Genomic DNA, 18,844 nt, shown 5'->3' on the forward strand with positions numbered 1-18,844 from the left:
TGCAACCCTAAGGCATGGCACCGAGGCACCTGTCATCCTTGACATGGCTCCCGTGCCTTGTCTATGCTCTAGAAGGCCGATGGTTAAGCACGGCCAAGACACCGTTAGCCAAGTGCGCCAGTGATGTGCGGTAACAATGCTACTTTGGGACCGGAGGAGACACGGAGCGCCCAAAACATGCATCTCACCAGAGCGCTAGGATTTAATCATGTCACGATCCATGGAAAAGCCTTCCCGAGGGGCGGGACAAGGTCCAGATGCAGGACAATAGCGACGGTACCTGCCAGAACGCACCGTCCGCACGACGCCACGCGTAAACATCTCGCCACGGCCACAAATCAAAAGATTGGGCAGCTCGGCCAAATTATGAATCGAGATGCGCCGGGCGAGAGAGCATTTGGCGTAGTCGACCTGGGCAGCGGGGCGTGGAGAAAATTTCGCGGAGAGTCTGGAGAAGCGGGCTAGCCACGTGCAGCATGCCTTCCGACTGCCACATGGAACCCTCAACGCACCCGGACATCGTCCCATTCCTATTCCGCTGCAAGTCCTCTTCCTCGCGTCACGCTTGCTGCTGCCCTCATTCGACCAGGCACATGGCTCGGCTACCAGTTTACCAGCGGGCGGCTTCCCCAATGCGGTCATCGACTATCACAGGCGGGGTTGCGATATCACAAGTAAAAGAGTAGAGAGCACAAATGTCGAGCAATGTACTACCATCTCCTCTGAACTCGTCAACAATGGTTTCAGGTCAGCACCCCCAGAGCGTCCCGGACTGGAACAATCTCCAGGTACTTCACAAGAACACTTTGCCTGCACGTGCCTACTTCCACAACTACACGTCTGAGGCCGATGCTCTCAATGCCGACGTGACCAAGTCCTCGACACACAGCCTATCGGGTACATGGAAGTTCCAGCATTCTTACTCTCCGTTCGAGGCGCCTGAAGGTTTCGAGTCGACCACCTTCGACACTTCATCATGGAGTGACATTGCTGTGCCTGGCATGTGGCAGCTGCAAGGCTTTGGTAAAGGTCCACAGTATACCAATGTCATCTATCACATCCCCGTAGACCCGCCCAATGTCCCATTCACAGAAAACGAGACGGGCTCGTACGTCCGCAAGTTTGAAATCCCCCAAGCACTAAAGGACAGCCAGATCCGCCTTCGGTTCGAAGGTGTTGATGCGGCCTTTCATGTTTGGGTCAACGGAAAGGAAGTGGGGTATTCCCAGGGTAGCAGAAATCCTGATGAATTCGACGTCACATCCTTTGTCGATCTCAACGGGGCGAATACGTTAGCCGTCAGGGTCTACCAGCACTGTGACGGGACTTATATTGAAGACCAGGACCAGTGGTGGTTGAGTGGCATGTAAGTTTCGGCGCTTCTCTTGGCGTGTTCGGTGCTTATAACTACAGATTCCGAGATGTCTCATTAGTCGGGTTCCCGAAGGCTTCTAGGATCGAGAACGTTTTTGCACAAACGCTCCTCGACTCTTCCTACACTGATGCTGAGCTCAAGCTCAAGATCACTGCCACTGGATCTGGAAAGGTCACAGCAAAGCTTCTGGACGCAAAGAAGCAAGAAGTTGCTTCCACAGAAGCTCAGATTGACGGCAGTGGCGAAACCAAACTCAGCATTCAAGTCAAGAACCCCTTGAAATGGACTGCCGAATCACCAAATCTCTACCATCTTGTGCTATCTACTGGTGACCAAGTCGTTGCTCAACGCGTTGGATTCAGGCAGGTTGAGATGAAAGGTGGCCTCCTCTTGGTTAATGGCAAAAGAGTCGTCTTCCGTGGAGTCAATCGCCATGAACACCACCCCACCTGTGGCCGTGCTGTTCCGTATGAATTCATGAAACAAGACCTGTTGACTATGAAGCGTCACAACATCAACGCTATCCGCACATCGCACCAGCTGAACGATCCACGGCTGTACGATCTCGCGGATGAGATGGGCTTCTGGGTTATAGATGAAGCGGATCTGGAATGCCATGGATTCGAAAGCATCTCGGACGCAGCGCTCACCACGGAACAGCGCGCTATGCCTTTCCGCGAGCGTCAGCTCCTCACTCGCAAAGAGGCTGCAGAGTGGACGACCAACAATAAGGATTGGACACACGCCTACGTTGATCGCGCTGAGGCGCTTGTAAAGAGAGATCAGTTGCATCCTTCCGTCATCATCTGGAGCTTGGGTAATGAAGCGTTCATGGGATGCAACTTTGTAGCCATGTACGAGCACATCAAGGCGTATGACGACAGCCGGCCTATTCACTATGAAGCCGACATTTACGCCGACACAATGGACATGTACTCTAGGATGTATCCTCCAATCGACGAGATCGTTCAGTTTGGCGAGGACAAGGAGAAGAAGAAGCCGCTTATACTTTGCGAATTCGTGAGTAGCGTACGCTAGACATATCCAACTCGGCTAACTGTATCAGGTACATGCAATGGGTAACGGCCCTGGAAACATCAAGGAATATGTCGATGCTTTCTACAAGTATCCCACTTTGCAAGGTGGTTTTGCCTGGGAGTGGGCCAACCATGGTCTTCTCACCAAGGACAAGAAGACTGGAGAAGAGTTCTACGCATATGGTGGTGATTTTGGAGAAGAAGTCCACGATGCAACATTCGTCATGGACGGACTCGTCAACTCTGACCACAAGCCAAATGCGGGTTTGATCGAGTACAAGAAAGCTATCGAGCCAGTGCAGCTACTGGAGTCGAGTGCCTCGAAAGCCACGTTTATCAACAGATACGACTTCATCACACTGGACCATTTGAGCTGCAGCTATACTACAACATCCGAGTCCGGAACCGGAACCGGATCTGGAAGCTTGGATATTCCATCTGGCATCTTACCAGGCCAGGCCTTTGATCTGCAACTTCCAAAGGTTGAAGAATCCAAGGGCGAAGTTCTGCTCAGCATCTCATTCCAGTTAAAGGAAGCCACGCCGTACCTCAAGGCAGGCTTCGAAGTTGCAAACGCGCAAGTCCCAATCACTTCGGTCGCGCCGCTGCAGCGAGCCGAGGCCAAGGGCAAAGAGATCAAGGTTGAAGCCGAGTCTAAGACGGTAATCAAGATTACGGCCGATGGCGTCACCTGGAAGTTTAACACGATTCATGGTTTGCTCACCTCATGGGTACAGGGTTCTACCGAGCTTATATCCGAAGCACCAGTGTTTGACGTCTTCCGTGCTCCTACCGACAACGACATACCGCAAGATGGCTGGGATTGGAAAGACAAGCATCTCCAACACGCCAAGGCAGCAACCCGTAAGGTCGAGTGGTCACAGTCTGGCTCAGACACTCTGAAGATTACCGTGCACCAGCGTGTGGCCCCTCCAGTTCTCTCCTGGTCCATTGATACCATTCTGACATACACATTCCATGCCAGCGGAACACTCTCTGTGCACGTTGCCGGTACACCCAAGGGCCAAAATCTGCCGCGCACACTCCCGCGCATCGGTCTCGTTCTAGAACTCCCAAAGCAATTCCAAAAGGTCGAATGGTTCGGCCGCGGTTTTGGCGAGTCATACCGCGACAGCAAGCTCTCTCAGCCCGTTGGTAAATACACCGCCTCCAGCATCGATGAGCTGTGGGTCGATTACGAGGTTCCTCAAGAATCAGCAAACCGGACAGACACTCGCTACGTCAGCGTCACCAATGGCAGTGGCGCGGGCCTGCTTGCTCAATTCGCAGGCAAAGCGGATGCAGAGAGGAGGCTATTCGACTTCCAGGCCAGCCACTACAGGATGAAGGATGTGGCTGCTGCAGGGCATCCGCATGAGTTGAGGAAGAATAAGCGGGAGGAGGTTGTGCTGAGGTTGGATGCTCAGCATCATGGATTGGGTAGTGGTAGCTGTGGACCGAGGACGTTGGATGAGTATAGCTTGCTTTGTGAGCCGTTTGAGTTTGAGGTCCTACTGCAGGCGCCCTGATCTTTTTTTCTTCGTGTGATTTAGAATAGAAATGAAATGACATTGAACGTTGAAATGATTTATTGCAGCTCTAAAGAAAAGCATGCTTGATCTGCCTTTGAGTGGTGTGCTACAAAATGAAGCAAGAATTGGCTGGCTCTAAGAAGCTAATGCCTGTTTGTCCGCTGACAAGATAGTGGAACGTCCATTCCACTCGGTTAGTACAATTACATGATTACAGCTTTAGCTGTATATTACGATAAGTCCTAGAGAGGCTTTCATACAAAAAGAAATGCGATCTAATTAGCTCTAAGAAGCTTTACTCTAATCATGTGTGCTAAGATATCAGGAATTCCTGTAAGTATGCGGATAGCATCTAGTCACGAAACGAACACTAGGAATCTCCGCCAGCCCAAACCAGCCAAACAGCGAGCTCAAAAGACCTATTTTATATATGATGCTATTATAAACATTTATCGGCCTAAGCTTAACCCCTGTTCAAGCTCCTTCACCGTCAACAATCGTACTTAAGCTTACCAAGCTTGGCGACTGGGTGAGCTTGACCGCGACATGTTTGTTGGAGCCTTCTCTAAGTGATGTGCTACAAAATCAAGTAAGATCTGCCTGGCTCTTGAGCTTTCCTCTACCTCTTGCACCTCTCATATCTTGATTTGTCCGTCACACCTTTCTTGTCCCTATCTTGTCAGCGGACAAACATTCATTAGCTTCTTAGAGCCAGCCAACTCTTACTTGATTTTGTAGCACATCACTTAGAGAAGGCTGCCGAACAGTCGCACCCGGTGGACAAAAAATGCGAAACTATACGTACGTACATGGGCCACTAGCCAGCCAAAACCCAACCAAAATCGTAACGTGCTAGAAAGTCAGCAACTTCACAGCTTTATTACACTACCATAATATTGTAACTATTCCTGTTTTTTATGTGAAATACACTTGCTATATATGAAAGTATCATTTACAAGCAAAAAAATAGAAAGGCGCCAGTAGTTGGTGCTGTAGACTCTCTAAAGTACGGGCTATCTTTGGAGTATCGCATTTCTTGTCCACCGGGTGTGACAGTGTAAGTGAGTGCCCCACTTATTTGCTTGTCATCAAGTCTGGATGAAGGTGAGCGTTGGCAGACAGGCGCGAGGGCCATGACGTATCATGTAATTGTGCTAACCGAGTGAAACCAACCTTCCTCTACTATCTTGTCAGCGGGCAAATAGCTATCAGCTTCTTAGAACCAGCCAGCTCTTACTTCTACACCATGGTTGATACACCGAAGAAACGACGCGTAAGCAGTCTCTTGCCAATGCGTAATAGCGCCAGTATACTAACGTTCCCAGACGGACCGGTCACCAGATAGCGCAACGGCGCCAAAGCGGACGCGCATACACTCAACTAGCCGATCTACTAGATCTGACACGCAGCCGAGGCAAGATCGAGAAAGCTCCCTGTCGAAAGATGAGGACTGGGTTTTTCGCATCAAAGTCTTATCGGCTACCACCAGCCTCAATGATGAGCTCTTCAAAGACGCAGTAAGAGGCTTTGCCCGTATCTGCTTCCCTGATGGTATTCTGAAGCAGTTGGGACAACATGTCGTGGAACAGCACATGCGCGAAAAACAAGCCAAACCAGCAAATATACAGCGAACGATAGAAGCCTTTCAGCCGGAGATGATACGCCGTTTGACAGGCATGCTAGCTGGGTACTTCGATACACCCGGTCAGGTAGTCTCGGCTGTACAGGTCGCGCTTGGAGAACGACACGAGACTCAAAATAACGAAGAAACCATGGACTCTAGCAATATTATCGTTGAGCAATCTCGTTCCCCGAAGAAAAAGAGGCGCAGTCATAGTAGGAAGCTTCAAGACGCTACGCCATCACGCGATTACGATAACAACTTGGACGGCGTTTTCGTAGATGTGGAATGCCCAACAACCCCAGCAGAAAATACCGTCTCCAATTTCAGCACGGTTTCTCAAAGACAGAAGGATAAGAAGATTTCATCCACATGGGACTGGAATATTGACCCTGATGAAGTCACTGAAGAAGCTATACAACATGCCTTCCCACGTACTGCTGATCTGTTCGCATATCATACTTTGCCTACCACCCAACAAATGCTGGGACCCACAGCATCGAGAAAGGAGATGAGGCTTGACATGCGATCACTGCTGAACGGCATGTCCCAAGAGGAATTCCAGAAGTGGGTTGAAAGCTTGGATAAGCTTCGCAAAGGCAACCGCGGAATGTTGGTCCGGCCAGAGCTCACTCTAATGAACAATGGTCAATTGTCCCGTGTGACATCCGCCCCAGGCCAGTCGACGCTAGTTATTAACATTCTATACAGAATGCGCAGGTGGTGACCGACCTGATTTTTGGCCCTTGGCCCGCAGTAACTGTACTAAACCGAAGAGATATGAGGGAGCGCATCTTGAAGATACTAAAGCAACGAGGGATTTCAGAAGTACATACCCCTATGCTTTCTATTTAATTCTTTTATTCGGGTTCTAACTTAAGCAGGTGTCAGTTGAGCCGGTGAAGTTCAAGAAGGTTTGTCATAACCACCAGACTCAAACCCCTAAAGGGCGCGCATACATGGAACGCATCCTCCGTCACTTAGTCTTTTTACACAAAGACAAATTTACCGAGTTGAAAGCAACACCGGTTGTCAAGGAGTGGGAACGAAAGACAGGCCTGGAATGGTGAAGCTCGGCACGGGGCTGCAATCGTGGCCAATGAGAGTTTGGGCAAGCAGCTCGGTATCTGATTCTAAACATTAGGGCGCGAGGGTTAATCAAGCGGCAAGCTATTGTAATGCGCCTAGTCACATACGACGGAACATATAAGGGTCTCTGTTAATGTAACAAACTCTAGGTTACTCAAGTTTCTGTACTGAAAACGTCCTTCCTACATGATACTATTCGATAGCTATTCTTACCCTCTCCTACTAGGATTTTATTTACAAGTCTTTAGAGTTTCTGTCATAGAAATATATGCTATCAAACATTCTTTAGGATACTTAAAACTTGTTTAATAAAAATCATTAAGGATATAAGGGAAAATAAGAAAGAAAAGGGTGTTCTTCTTCTAAGAGTAAAACACTAATAAACTTAGACTCGTATATTCCGAACTGATTGCAAAAATAACCATAATACACCTGGTTGTGATCCCTACATGTTCTGTCGTATGTGACAAGGCGCAGTGTGTATGAGGCGGCGCTGTATAGGTGAAGCACATAAACCAGGATGGAACGTACGTACCCCCAACCACGTAGCCCCTGGTTTTTCTTTGTCAAGACCAGTTGCTTCCCCAACACCCCGAATACGTGTAGTATGTAAACAGATGAATTCGGAGCCAACCCCACCGAGCGGCTACAGGAAAAACAAGACCCGTCCCGAGAGGGGAAAGAGAATGTGGGGAAAGGGTACCCCACATTGGCGGAGAAAGGGTTACTGTCAGAACCTTGTCTATTGCGCAGAGTCCCCCAACACGAGCGACATATTAAAGGAGTAAGCATTTTGTTTTCTTGATAACTAAACTCGATTCTAATAAAAAAAAAGCAAGAATACATTGTAAACAAGCGATATCATCCTTTCTAAAATCGCTTACTTTTTTCTTCGACTAATTGCCTTGCCACTGCCATTTTTCCTTTATTACTACTACTACTACTACTACTACTACTACTACGACTGCTACTACTACTAGACCGAGAAACAATGCCTCCACCATCTTCCGCATACACGGATCCCACATACCAATCAACCCACTACAACCTCTTCCGCGACTCCATTACTAAACCTCTAACGCGCGTGCTGCCACCCGGCATTTTGCGCTCGACATTCGATGTAGCGCTTGCGCGATACAGGAGCGTGGTAGGGGACGAGCAAGTCTACGACAGCGAAGAGAGACTAGTCGAGTATATTGATCCGTACGAGCTGCATGAAGCGGAAGGCACGAGGAAGGTTCCTAGTGCGGCGGTGAGACCCAAGAATATAGAAGAGCTCAAGGGGGTACTAAAGGTGTCGAATGAGTTTGGGATTCCCGTGTGGACGTTTTCGAGGGGAAAAAATCTAGGGTCTGTTTTCCTTCTCTTTTCTCTCTCTCTCTCTCTCACATTTTCTAATATAAAATGTGATTGCCTATGTGATGAAGATGGCTTCTAACGTTTGGAATAGATATGGTGGCCCAGCACCGCGAGTCACGGGGTCCGTGGCACTAGATTTGCACCGCATGAATAAGATCATCGAAGTCAATGCCGAGTATGCCTACGCCGTTGTGGAACCGGGCGTTACATTTACAGACCTGTACGACTACTGTGTCAAGAACAAGCTAAATGTGTGGCCGTCCGTTCCGTCGCTGGGCTGGGGCTCCGTCGTTGGCAACACACTCGATCGCGGTACAGGCTTCACGCCGACATCGACGCACCACCAGCACATTGCTGGCCTAGAAGCCATGCTCGCAAACGGCGATCTGGTGCGGACAGGCCAATTTGCTGTGTCCGACTCTCCGTCTGCGCATCTCTCCAAGTTCACCTTTGGACCAAGCATCGAAGGTCTATTCTTACAGTCAAACCTAGGCATCGTGACCAAACTGGGCATTTGGCTCACACCCGCGCCGCAGGCTTACATGTCATGTACTTTCAACATGCCAGAGCTCGAAGACGTTGAGACAATTGCCGACATCTTTGGCCCACTGCGCCGCGACGGCCTATTGCCAAGCACCGTGTATGTGTCCAACGTGACAGAGTGGCTCGGTATGGTGGGCCAGCGCGAAGACTTTTGGCCGCACAAGACGCCGATTCCTGACTGGCGGATCAAAGAGCTGCAGACGGAGCTTGGACTTGGGTACTGGAATGCAAAGTTCGGCCTGTACGGGGCAAAAGACGTGATTCAAGCGCATTTCGACCAACTGCAAAAGATTATCCTGCAAAAAGCGCCAAAGGGCCGGTTGGCGGGTAAGATGTTTGCTGCACCAGAGGGCCAGACGCTCGATGCAGCGTCAGTACCTGAAGCTGAAGGCGGCTTCTTTGTCGGAGTACCTTCGCTCTGGTCGCTGCCCATGGTCAAATTCAACTTGCCCAAGTCTGGAGGCGGCATTGGCGCACATTACGACTACAATCCGATTATTCCGTCCAATGGCAAGGAGATCTTGTCGTGGGTCAAGACAGCCAAGGGCATTTGTGAAAAGCATGGATTTGACTTGTTCTGCGACTTCTTCATGCACGAACGTCATGTCATCTTCGTAGACATGTTGACATTTGACAAGTTGAATGCAGGGCAGATAGAGGCGGTGCAGAGGATCTTTGACGACTTGTTCGAGCAGGGGAAAAAGAGGGGGTACAGCAATTATCGCAGTCATGTGGATTACATGGGTACGTATCTTTTGTCTTCTGCTGTGAAGTTTGCAGGAGCTGAAAAGGGGCTAGATCGCGTTGCTTCGCTGTACGATTTCAACGACCATGCATACCGGAGATTTGTCGAGACGATCAAGGACGCAGTGGACCCAAACGGCATTCTTTCACCGGGCAAGCAGGGCATTTGGCCAAAACGGTTCCGTGAAGAGGAAAAGACGAAGGCTCACTTGTAGTATGTGGTACTATATGGTGCCCTGAAAACGGTATGGTGTTGGGCGTATCGATGGCATTCTGGCCGTGGACGGTGTTTTTGAATGAATACCTATCTGTCATGTGCTTGATTGTGTTTTTGCGTTGTGTTGCCGTATAAACATGAGCCCCTGGTTAGTCCGGGAGATGGCTTGGAGGAAATGTTATTGATAGCAGCGCCTTTGCAGGAGATAGAGCAGTGTGTCTGTACCATGGATATCCGCATCATCGTGGAAGCACTCGGATCATGATGACTAGGATGCCATGAATTGTATACTATACCAGTGTCATGGGTCAGGGTTAGACGTTACGTGCAGTCTCGCAAGCTTGCTTTTCGAATAGTAGTAGTATACTACAGTTTGCAAAACACGGACAACAGACATCCGAGTCACGTAGCGGGAGCAGTGTCGTCTGCCTGTGCAATCATGATCGTCCCGCCGCCGAGATCGAGACTGAATAGATCGTGTGGTGCAATTACCTGTCGACGATCTGTTGCAGCCATCGACGAGTCGTGGAGATTAAAGCAGCGATAACCAATCGGTAAGATTGTCATGTGGAGATTAGCCAATCCGGAAGCCCCGATGAGTGTGGCATGCGAGTGTGGCGCATGTGGCGGTTGCAGCCAGCACATTCGGTGGCACAATGGGGGTGGCTAGAAAAGGGAGAAAGGGTTGAGGGTTGAGGGAAAGACCAAGTTGGGTGTGCACTGACTACTTACACTATGGCCACTAGGAGGGATGGTGAGGTTCGATAGCTGAGTGGTGCAGGGAGGCAAGCGGGAGGCGTGGAGATGTGGTGCCTGACGATCGATAAGTGGATTGCTGACGGTTGTGGGTGCAGATGTAGTAGTAGCGGTGGTAGTACTCCTAGTTTGGTAGTATTGTAGTGTAAGTAGTCTAGGAAGGTGCAGCAGCTCGGGCACATGGCAGGGTGGGAGGTGCAGTGGACGTGGCGTGCCAGGGCCTGAGGTGAAAATGACGCAGTGCAGGCAGGCGTGGCGGAGTAGCGTGGAGCGGATTCCATGGTTGGGGGCAGCGTTGGAGACGCGGCACCGACACCGACACAGACAGGCAGAATTTCGGAGCAACTAAGGTTGGCAGTGGCTGAGGAGAGGAGCAGCCAGTCAACGAGCAGGAGCAGCAGGCAGACTAAGGCGGAGGACGGACGGCTAGGGAAGTCTCGATCCGACGGCGCCGTCTCAGTCTCCATCTGATGGATGAATCTGATAGCAGCAGACGAGCAGACGAGCAGACGAGCAGACGAGCAGGCAGGCGGGCCAATGGCGACAAATGGCGAGGGCCGGAGCGTGGCGCGTCGGTTCCTGGCTGGCCATTGGAGGGTCGGGGTTCAGGCCGCAGCTGCAGGGCCAGGTCAGCAGTCACCAGCCATCCATCAGCCAAACCGTTGACGACCGTGGCCATGCATGACGACGAGGCGTGGGCGAGGTTGAAGCCATCTACATTATACTACACTACACTACACTACACTACACTACACTACACTACACTACATTACACTACTACATAGTGCACAGTCACGCCCACGTATGCATCCGTGTAGAGTACATGTATATGTATGTACAAACCCGTGTGGCGGTGGCCATGGCAAAAGACGGCAGCTCGAGACGACTCGACACGACGTGGGCCATGTCAGCGAGCGGCTCCAGGAGGGCATAATGTTTCGGAGAGGTGTGGCGCCCATGTTCTTGCGTCTTCAGTAGTGCAGAGTGGGCCGGCCTTGTCTGGCGCTCCTACACAGCCCCAATGGGCTTGCGTTGGTAGTCTGCCCTGCACCCGCCCATTCGCCTTTTGCACCTTGAACCAGCCCCATCGCCTCCCTGTCGCCTCACCCATCGCCTGCCTCCGCCGCCCTCATCGCTAAAAGGGCCGTCGCAGGAAAAAAAAAAAAGGCCCGTGGCCGTCGTGATCGACCCTGACTCGCTCCCCGTCTGCGTATGCGTGGATGTGTGTGTGTGTGTGTACACTATAGTGTGTGCTTACATAGTCGTCGTCGTCGTATGTACATGCCGACTAAGCCAGGCTGCACCACCCCATCTCTTCAGCCACAACCCCATCCACCTCGCTCGCCCTCGGCACCCTTTGACCACGCACCACCCGCGCCCTGCGACCCGGCTGCCCTGCCACCCTGCGCCTCACCCTCATCTTCACCTTCACCTCCACCATCACCACCAGGCAAGCCCTGCACCACCTTCCTAAACGCTCCCTTCTCCCCCATCCGCCCTTGCCCTTGCACGCTGTTCGCTGTATGCTGCACTGTGTGCTGTGGCTCAACCCCTCCACTGACGTCCTGCGCTCGCCAGGCGCCAATTGCCGCTTGTTCCACCCGGCCCGCTCTGTCTCTGATTGAACGGCACACGGCGACCGTGTAATACCATTGTTCAATTGCGAAACTGGCTCTCCCACCCGCCCACGTCCATCTCGAGTGTCGGTAGCAGACACTCGCACGCGCGCCGGTGCACGTCTGCATCTCATCGCATCGCAACAAAGGTCAGCACCACCGCGATCATCCCCCCATGCCGCTTCGCTGATCAAGAGAAGCCCTGCGCAATCTTGCCCGTTGCGACCTCGCCAGTGCTGACGCGAGTCTGAAGACGCGTATTCCAACTCCTCCTCGCTCCTGTCGCCCCAGCCCACCATGGCCGCCTCGACGCGAGCACTCACCCCAACGCCGACAAATCCATTCAATGCTGTCAACGGCCCCAGCACCCCAGGTTCTGCAGCGCGCAACTCGCACGGTGGCGCAACCTTTGGAACTCATCTCACAAAGTCTCCCCGCGGCCTGTCACCCCAGCTCTCCCCACAGGCCCTCGCCGGACCTGGTGCCCTCGCCGACGAGCGCCGCTTTCGCGAGCCTTCATCGCGCCAGACGAGCCCCAATCCTGCTGCTTCGGTCCTGCAGAGCCTGAACGGTACCGTCCACTCCATCGGTCATTCTTCAGGCGCCCCGCAAGAATCCGCGCCGCCCACAAAGGCCGACAAGATCGCGAAGCCACTCCTGATCCCAGACAACAATGGAGTCACCGGCGAAAACATGCAAACCAGCCCAGTCAGTCTTTCCAGCTTTGGCGATGGAGATGCGCCAAACGCGCCGGGTGCCTCTGCCACAGAAGGCGGTGCTCTTGGCAACACGGCTCGGGAAGGAGCGCCTCACCACCCGCAACAACAACAGCAGCCGCAGCACCATCAGCATCACCACCAGCTCATTGCCCCAAACCCTGCCGACAACCCGGGAAACCGCGCCTTTACCTTTCCCGGTCCCCTTCCCCCGGAACCCGATCCTCGCGCCCCAGCCCGCCAGATGAGTCTTCCTGGATACGGCCAAAACACGCCCAAATCGCCATCGACAAAACGCCACAAGTGCCCATACTGCTCTACAGACTTCACGCGACACCACAACCTCAAAAGTCACCTGCTAACCCACAGCCAAGAAAAGCCCTATGAATGTCCCACCTGCCAAGCACGTTTCCGCCGTCTACATGATTTGAAACGGCATACGAAACTACACACCGGCGAGCGTCCGCATACTTGCTACAAATGCGGCCGCAGGTTTGCTCGCGGAGATGCTCTTGCGCGACACAACAAGGGTCAAGGTGGCTGTGCGGGCCGCCGCTCTAGTTTCGGTATCGATGACGATCTTGGCGATTCCAAGGGCGACGAAGGCATGGACGGCGTCATCTACACTGGCGAACCTGACGGAGAGGGCGATGAAGAAGATGACGGTCGCCGTGTCAGTGAGCCCGCACGCAAGAGGCAAAACACTGGAAACTCGACGCAAGATTCGTACCACCAGCATTCTAGCACGTATCCGCCAATTGCCGCCAACAGGGGCTCGGGTAGCCAAAACAGTCTCCGACCTTACTACCCAGGCTCTTCTGCGCAGGCAGCCAACGTGTCTCCCAAAGCAGCTCCATCCAACCTTGCTTCTGTTCACAACGCAAACACGCAGTCGAATGTCTTTGGCCAGAGTAGCATGACAGAGAGTCCACGACCGCTCTCGCCAGGTCAGCAGGAACAACATCGCCTTGCGCCAGACAGCAACATGCCAGGCTCGCGCTCACCAAGCCTGTCCCATCATATGCACCAGCAAAATTACGTCCGTGGCCATGGTACACCTCCTGTCAGCCTTGCTCCACCCAACGCCAGTAACGGGCCTCACTTGCCCTCTCTGCCTGGACTTAACCCCATGCCTTCCAAGCAAGGCAGTCAGGGAGGCAAGAGCAACGGCCCAAGCATGCTTCAGCACTCAGCCATGGCAGCTCCCGGAGGTGCTTCACAACCGGGCAGTCTCTCTAGCCACGGTGGCAGTGGCAGTAGTACACGTGAGGTCATGGGTAACCATGTCGATGTGTGGCAGTATGTTCGCGAGATTGAAGCTCGAATGGCTCGCATGGAAAAGGAGCACAACGACAAAATCTCCACGTTGCAAAACGAAATCACCACACTGCGTGCCCAGCTGGCGCAGCAGCATGTTAACAACACACAAGGCCAACAACAAAGTCATTAGTGGAAGCCCTTATTTTTAACTGCAAGGGTTTCCCTTTGTGGTTTTGCTGCAGTGTCATATTTTTTCCTCCATGTGTGTGGCTTGTTGTTGTCCTTAGACCGGCGCTCTGCATGGGCAATGCGGTGAGAAACGCTCAACGAGCGAATAACGGAGGCGTTCTACGGAGTACAAACCCAAGATTGAGCAACAGACGTCAGGGATCACGAAGAGCATGTAACAATGATACCCCATGCTAAGATTGCATGCACTCGATATTTGATCATGTTTCGCACTTGGCTTGTCTCTACTTCCATCTTTCCTGTCTGTATAGTAAGTAGACTTCATAGTATTTATTTGAGTGTTTGATTGGATCAGCCGTGCAAATGCGGAGAGAGCTTGATGTGATGACGAGTATGCCGTAAAGATAGAGTTTTTTTCCCTACTACTACTACTACTACTACTACTACTACTACTACACACACACACACACACACACACACACACACACACAGGCTTGCGATGGGCTGTGGTTGGTGACGTACGTACGTGTGATGCCAGCAAAGCATGCAAAGCCACACGCGGGTCTCCTCCAGCATCTTCCTTGGCTGCTGTAGATGTGAAGGGGGTGAAGGAAGCGACTTGTGCTTCTTTTTGAAACCATTGCCTGGCACATGTAACTCGCTGGACGAGTCTTGTCGAAACAAGCAAACAGACGCAAGTACGAGGCTTGTGTGCAGCAGCGAGCACATGGCAGTTGTTGACAGCGGGAACGGGGATGGGGGCTGTAATAGAGGGCAGAAACGGACCTTTTGGGTCAAGTGCCGCGAGGGCGTCGACAGTCCCGAGCGCTCACCCGCTCCACTTGGCTGCTACACGTCAGAGCACTACCACCCAAATCTCTCACAACAGCGCACCTAGAACAGTGAACCCCTCACCGCACCCTGATCTGATTCCGGCTGATGCATGGCGAGCTGCTCTCCTGATAGGCGCTCCCGCGCAACGTTCCCACCTACTACGCCCAATCCAACAAGCCCATAGCCGCGCTGCCCATCCGCCCGCACAAGCCTGCCCTGCTTTGGCGGCCCACACTCATATCAGCCTGGAGCTCCACGCCATCTCGCTGCCATGTTGAATTCGTCAGACTCGCACCGCCGCCGCAAAAAGGACCCGGATCGCGAGCGCAGAAGCTCCCGCACAAAGGATAGGGACAGAGACAAGGACAAGGACCGCCCACGGCATAAGAGGAGCCGCTCCCGCAAGACCCGCTCGTCGGCCTCCAAGGACGACGACGACACTGAAAAGCCGCCCCTGCCCAGCCGCTCCTCGTCTGAACGGGTGCGCACTTCGACCTCGACCTCGACTCTCGCCTCCTCGCAGGCCTCCAAGTCGCACAAGATGGCAGTCGTGCCCGAAATGGGACGCCGCGGCTCGTTGGGCTCGGACAACACCTCGAGGATCAGCTTACCATACCCGTCGCATTCCAAGACGTATGCAAAAGAGAGCATCTACGCCCGCGACACTATCGACAGGAGAAAGTCGACCATGACGCCAGAAGCCACAGATGTCGACACAATGGTGGCAGACAAGGACAAAGAGGAGCCCGCTGTGGCACAGCCGCCCAACCACGTACCACCCCCGCCCTCGCGAGCGCCCCCGAGTCCCCCGCTCACTGCGACTACCGCCGCAGACTTGAGGAGGGCAGCCAGCTCAAACAGCATGTGGCGCAGAGACGCAGACGTACTTGCCCGGGAGATGGAGGATGGTCGCCAGAGCGTGGATAGCGGTACGCGTATGACATCGCACGCTGGCCCCCGGATAGCATCACGCTCTAGTATCAGGGAGGGCGACGAATTCGACGGTACTGACCTCACCTCCACCACCGGATCACAGCCTAGCACCATTCGTGCAAAGTCGCCTCAATTGGCGCCGAGGACGACGACAGCAAGTCCCTCAAATGCCCGGCCGCCGGGCAGGACCTCGACGCCGGTGAGAACATCAACCCCAGCCAGAACATCGACACCAATCAAAGTCAAAGTTAAGAGCAGAGCACCGTCTGAATACACCCTCGATTCGGATGCTACCTCTGTTATTCAGGACCACAGTGCCCACCATCGGGGCTCCTCTCCCCCGCAGTCAGATGCATCGCCCTCGTCTGTCGTAGATTCATCACCGCGCACTCCCACCCAGCACTCAGTTCTGCCTTCTGTTGTCTCCTCTGCCAAGGATGGACCGTCTGTGATTGAGGTCATGACAGATCCCATGTCCCGCACTCAATCGGTAGACCCCAGCTATGCACAGGCACCCATGACGCCGCCACCTCCACCGCCGCTGCCAATAATGATGGATGCACCTCGAGTTGACTACTTGCTGCAGAATGGTGGCCTTGCCAAGCCAATTCCGCGAAGCTTGCTGGCAGCCATTGATGGAGTTCCCGCTGCTTCGTATTCTCACTACACTACGCCGCGACTATCTGGTGCGCAGGCCCACGATGTGCGATCATTTTTCAAGCCATTGCAGAACGTTCTCAACAGTTACAATACCGTCATGGACACGAGTGGTTCGCTAGCCGTTGCCACGGGTTACCGTTCGGTTGCACGGCGCCTGCTCGATCGTCTCGAAAACGTTTTTGCTCGCAACATCTCATCTGAGCATTGCCAGTGCATGATGTGCTTTGATAGGCCAGTCGTTGAGGATTCTGCAGGGGTGAACTGGGGAGAGATCTTGGAACTGGTTTCCGGCCGTTGTGAGCTACCACCGTGGCCACCATACGAAGAGGGTCCTGGGCCCGGACTGGGTATATCATCTGACCTAGAAGCACCATGCCAACGAATTGATGTCGACGTTCCCGAGCAGTACCGCGAGCACTATGAGAAGCAGTCAAAGAAGACCAAAGTTGCAGTACAATCTTGGCTGTCTGATCAACAGGATAACGTTCCCGAAGATGCTGATGACGAGACACTCACATTTATCATGCTCACGCGCCTAGAGCAACCACAACGACCGCTCTTCTATGCGCTGCTATGGGGATTGGAGAAGCTTCCAAATCCCAGGACGCAAAAGCCTGACACGGGCACTCCGCCATACCTGACCAAGGCCGGCGTCGCACTGCAGCGTCTATATCGACTCACCAGTCCACCGCGTGACCAACTAACCGTCATGTATCTTATCCAGCATGCCGACATGCACAACATGCTGGCAACCCTAGCAGCAGTTACTAAGCATGAATGGGAGATCCTTGTGTCTGGGCGTTTTGACGGGTTCCTGTGGTCTGGCGCTGAAGACATGCCGGACCTGAGCGGGACTCCACCTCGAACGGGTTCGAGGGCGGGTCAAATACGGCCGGCCGACGGACCGCAGCGATTTGCTTCACCGTTCACGCCCTACTCACGCCCTGGATCCACCCGGCCGGGATCAGTGCGGCCGCCCGGAGGCGCACCTGTGCAGATTGATGAAGAAACGGAGATTGCCGTGCTGGCAGAAATCGAGCGAGAAATCTACCTGGGCATGGAGGCTATGGAGGACGCCTTTGAACAGCTTCACAACCAGGCAGAGATGGTACGGCGACGGCTGCGTGAGCGAGCGGCAGCTCTGTCCATGGTGGCACAGCGACGCAGGGGCATGGGTGGCATTGAAGTCCGGACGGATACGCCGGCCAACCTGCGCGACGCCGACGAAGGCATCGACGATCTCAAGAGCGAGATTGGACCTGACGACTCGGCCAGCAATGTCAGCAACAACCGAAGACGAAAAGCCCATCGGGCGCGCGAGAGGAGAACGCCAGCTCCAGTGGAGGAGGAGAGCGAGGAAGACGTGGCGCTTGCGGAGCGGATACGCAGACGTTTCTGATGTCAATGAATAAAGACTTTGGATGGACCTAGGCATTTGGAGGAGTTTCTTTTATCTTTCCTTTTGCTTTTGTCTTGTTAGCAGGAGTTTTCTTTTTCTTTTCGTTTTTGTCAATGGTTTGGGGCACCATGGCGGATACGATTTCATGGTTTGAGATGACGGCCGCAACAAATGGATACCCAATTTTAGTGAGAAAGTGTGGACGAGGGCATGGACTGTGCGCCGTGCTGCATCCTACATAGCTTGGCGTAGATGGCGTATGTATACGAAATGTATATTGTTTACTTTGCGGGTCAGACAGATGACGTCAGTTGTGATCGCTGCCGGCATGTTGATTCGTATGAAGGTGAAGGGGAGCGAGTAAGTATGCGGGGAGAAGGGGTACGATGATGATGGTAGTAGTAGTAGTAGTAGTAGTAGTAAGTAATAATAAGTGTGCTCCAATCATGTTGGGCTGTGGGCCGCCGCTTTAGATGGCTGGTTCCACGGATACATGGCGCAATGGAGACGACTGGCTGCCAGCATGTCGTGGACAGGGCGCGATGCGACGACCGAGACGAACGACTGTTGCATGCTCGCAGGCACTAATTGTTTTGAGGAGATGGGGAGAGGGAGAAGACAGGCGTATCATGACTGCGTACGCGACGCAGCATCCTTGCACGCGCCGGGCATGCATTCCCCTCCATAACAACGGCAGATAACAAACAGGCTGGGCAACGCGGATACATGGACTTGGATACATAGATCAATGCATCCATACACAGACGAGCGAAGCCCAGCCTGGCATCCACTTGGGCATTGATCACGCTCTCCCGTCCAGAGGCCGCCCGGTGCGCTTGTGCTGTGTTGTGCTGTGCTGTGTTGTCTATCCTTCGCATCGTCAGTCACATCGACGCCCACCACCGACGGCCATCGCCCCCCACCATTCGCCGTCGCCGCCGTTGCCCTCGCAATCCGTGTTTAC

At 53.2% G+C, this 18,844-nt stretch overlaps 7 protein-coding genes across 7 annotated transcripts; 6 read left to right on the plus strand and 1 right to left on the minus strand.

Moving 5' to 3' along the window:
* The first annotated feature begins 627 nt into the window (after window positions 1–627).
* Window positions 628–4,008, plus strand: COCSADRAFT_38655 (glycoside hydrolase family 2 protein). Its single transcript, XM_007703892.1, has 3 exons — window positions 628–1,366; window positions 1,414–2,395; window positions 2,442–4,008. The coding sequence occupies exons 1-3, from the start codon at window positions 738–740 to the stop codon at window positions 3,939–3,941; spliced, it is 3,111 nt and encodes a 1,036-aa protein (XP_007702082.1). The 5' UTR covers window positions 628–737; the 3' UTR covers window positions 3,942–4,008.
* Window positions 4,009–5,190: 1,182 nt separating this feature from the next.
* Window positions 5,191–6,720, plus strand: COCSADRAFT_183023 (uncharacterized protein; the record flags this gene model as incomplete). Its single annotated transcript, XM_007704048.1, has 4 exons — window positions 5,191–5,217; window positions 5,270–6,226; window positions 6,277–6,393; window positions 6,450–6,720. 4 exons carry the CDS (start codon window positions 5,191–5,193, stop codon window positions 6,633–6,635), a joined length of 1,287 nt encoding a protein of 428 aa, XP_007702238.1. The 3' UTR covers window positions 6,636–6,720.
* A 925-nt stretch (window positions 6,721–7,645) lies between these two features.
* COCSADRAFT_95322 (uncharacterized protein) lies at window positions 7,646–9,515 on the plus strand (the record flags this gene model as incomplete). Its single annotated transcript, XM_007704049.1, has 3 exons — window positions 7,646–8,004; window positions 8,105–9,300; window positions 9,355–9,515. 3 exons carry the CDS (start codon window positions 7,646–7,648, stop codon window positions 9,513–9,515), a joined length of 1,716 nt encoding a protein of 571 aa, XP_007702239.1.
* Window positions 9,516–9,560: 45 nt separating this feature from the next.
* Window positions 9,561–11,179, minus strand: COCSADRAFT_343418 (uncharacterized protein; the record flags this gene model as incomplete). The annotated part of the gene is made up of 5 exons (XM_007704050.1): window positions 9,561–10,183; window positions 10,250–10,397; window positions 10,454–10,753; window positions 10,777–10,997; window positions 11,117–11,179. The coding sequence occupies 5 exons, from the start codon at window positions 11,177–11,179 to the stop codon at window positions 9,920–9,922; spliced, it is 996 nt and encodes a 331-aa protein (XP_007702240.1). The 3' UTR covers window positions 9,561–9,919.
* Window positions 11,180–11,444: 265 nt separating this feature from the next.
* Window positions 11,445–12,053, plus strand: COCSADRAFT_225024 (uncharacterized protein). The gene has a single exon (XM_007704051.1). It carries the CDS (start codon window positions 11,486–11,488, stop codon window positions 11,918–11,920), a length of 435 nt encoding a protein of 144 aa, XP_007702241.1. The 5' UTR covers window positions 11,445–11,485; the 3' UTR covers window positions 11,921–12,053.
* Window positions 12,054–12,088: 35 nt separating this feature from the next.
* COCSADRAFT_38658 (uncharacterized protein) lies at window positions 12,089–14,507 on the plus strand. The gene has a single exon (XM_007703893.1). The coding sequence runs from the start codon at window positions 12,187–12,189 to the stop codon at window positions 14,053–14,055; it is 1,869 nt and encodes a 622-aa protein (XP_007702083.1). The 5' UTR covers window positions 12,089–12,186; the 3' UTR covers window positions 14,056–14,507.
* A 384-nt stretch (window positions 14,508–14,891) lies between these two features.
* On the plus strand, window positions 14,892–18,319 carry COCSADRAFT_38659 (uncharacterized protein). Its single transcript, XM_007703894.1, has one exon. It carries the CDS (start codon window positions 15,160–15,162, stop codon window positions 17,878–17,880), a length of 2,721 nt encoding a protein of 906 aa, XP_007702084.1. The 5' UTR covers window positions 14,892–15,159; the 3' UTR covers window positions 17,881–18,319.
* The last annotated feature ends 525 nt before the right edge of the window (window positions 18,320–18,844 follow it).

Source organism: Bipolaris sorokiniana, assembly GCF_000338995.1.
Source record: "Bipolaris sorokiniana ND90Pr unplaced genomic scaffold COCSAscaffold_11, whole genome shotgun sequence".
Taxonomy (NCBI): Eukaryota; Fungi; Ascomycota; class Dothideomycetes; order Pleosporales; family Pleosporaceae; genus Bipolaris; species Bipolaris sorokiniana.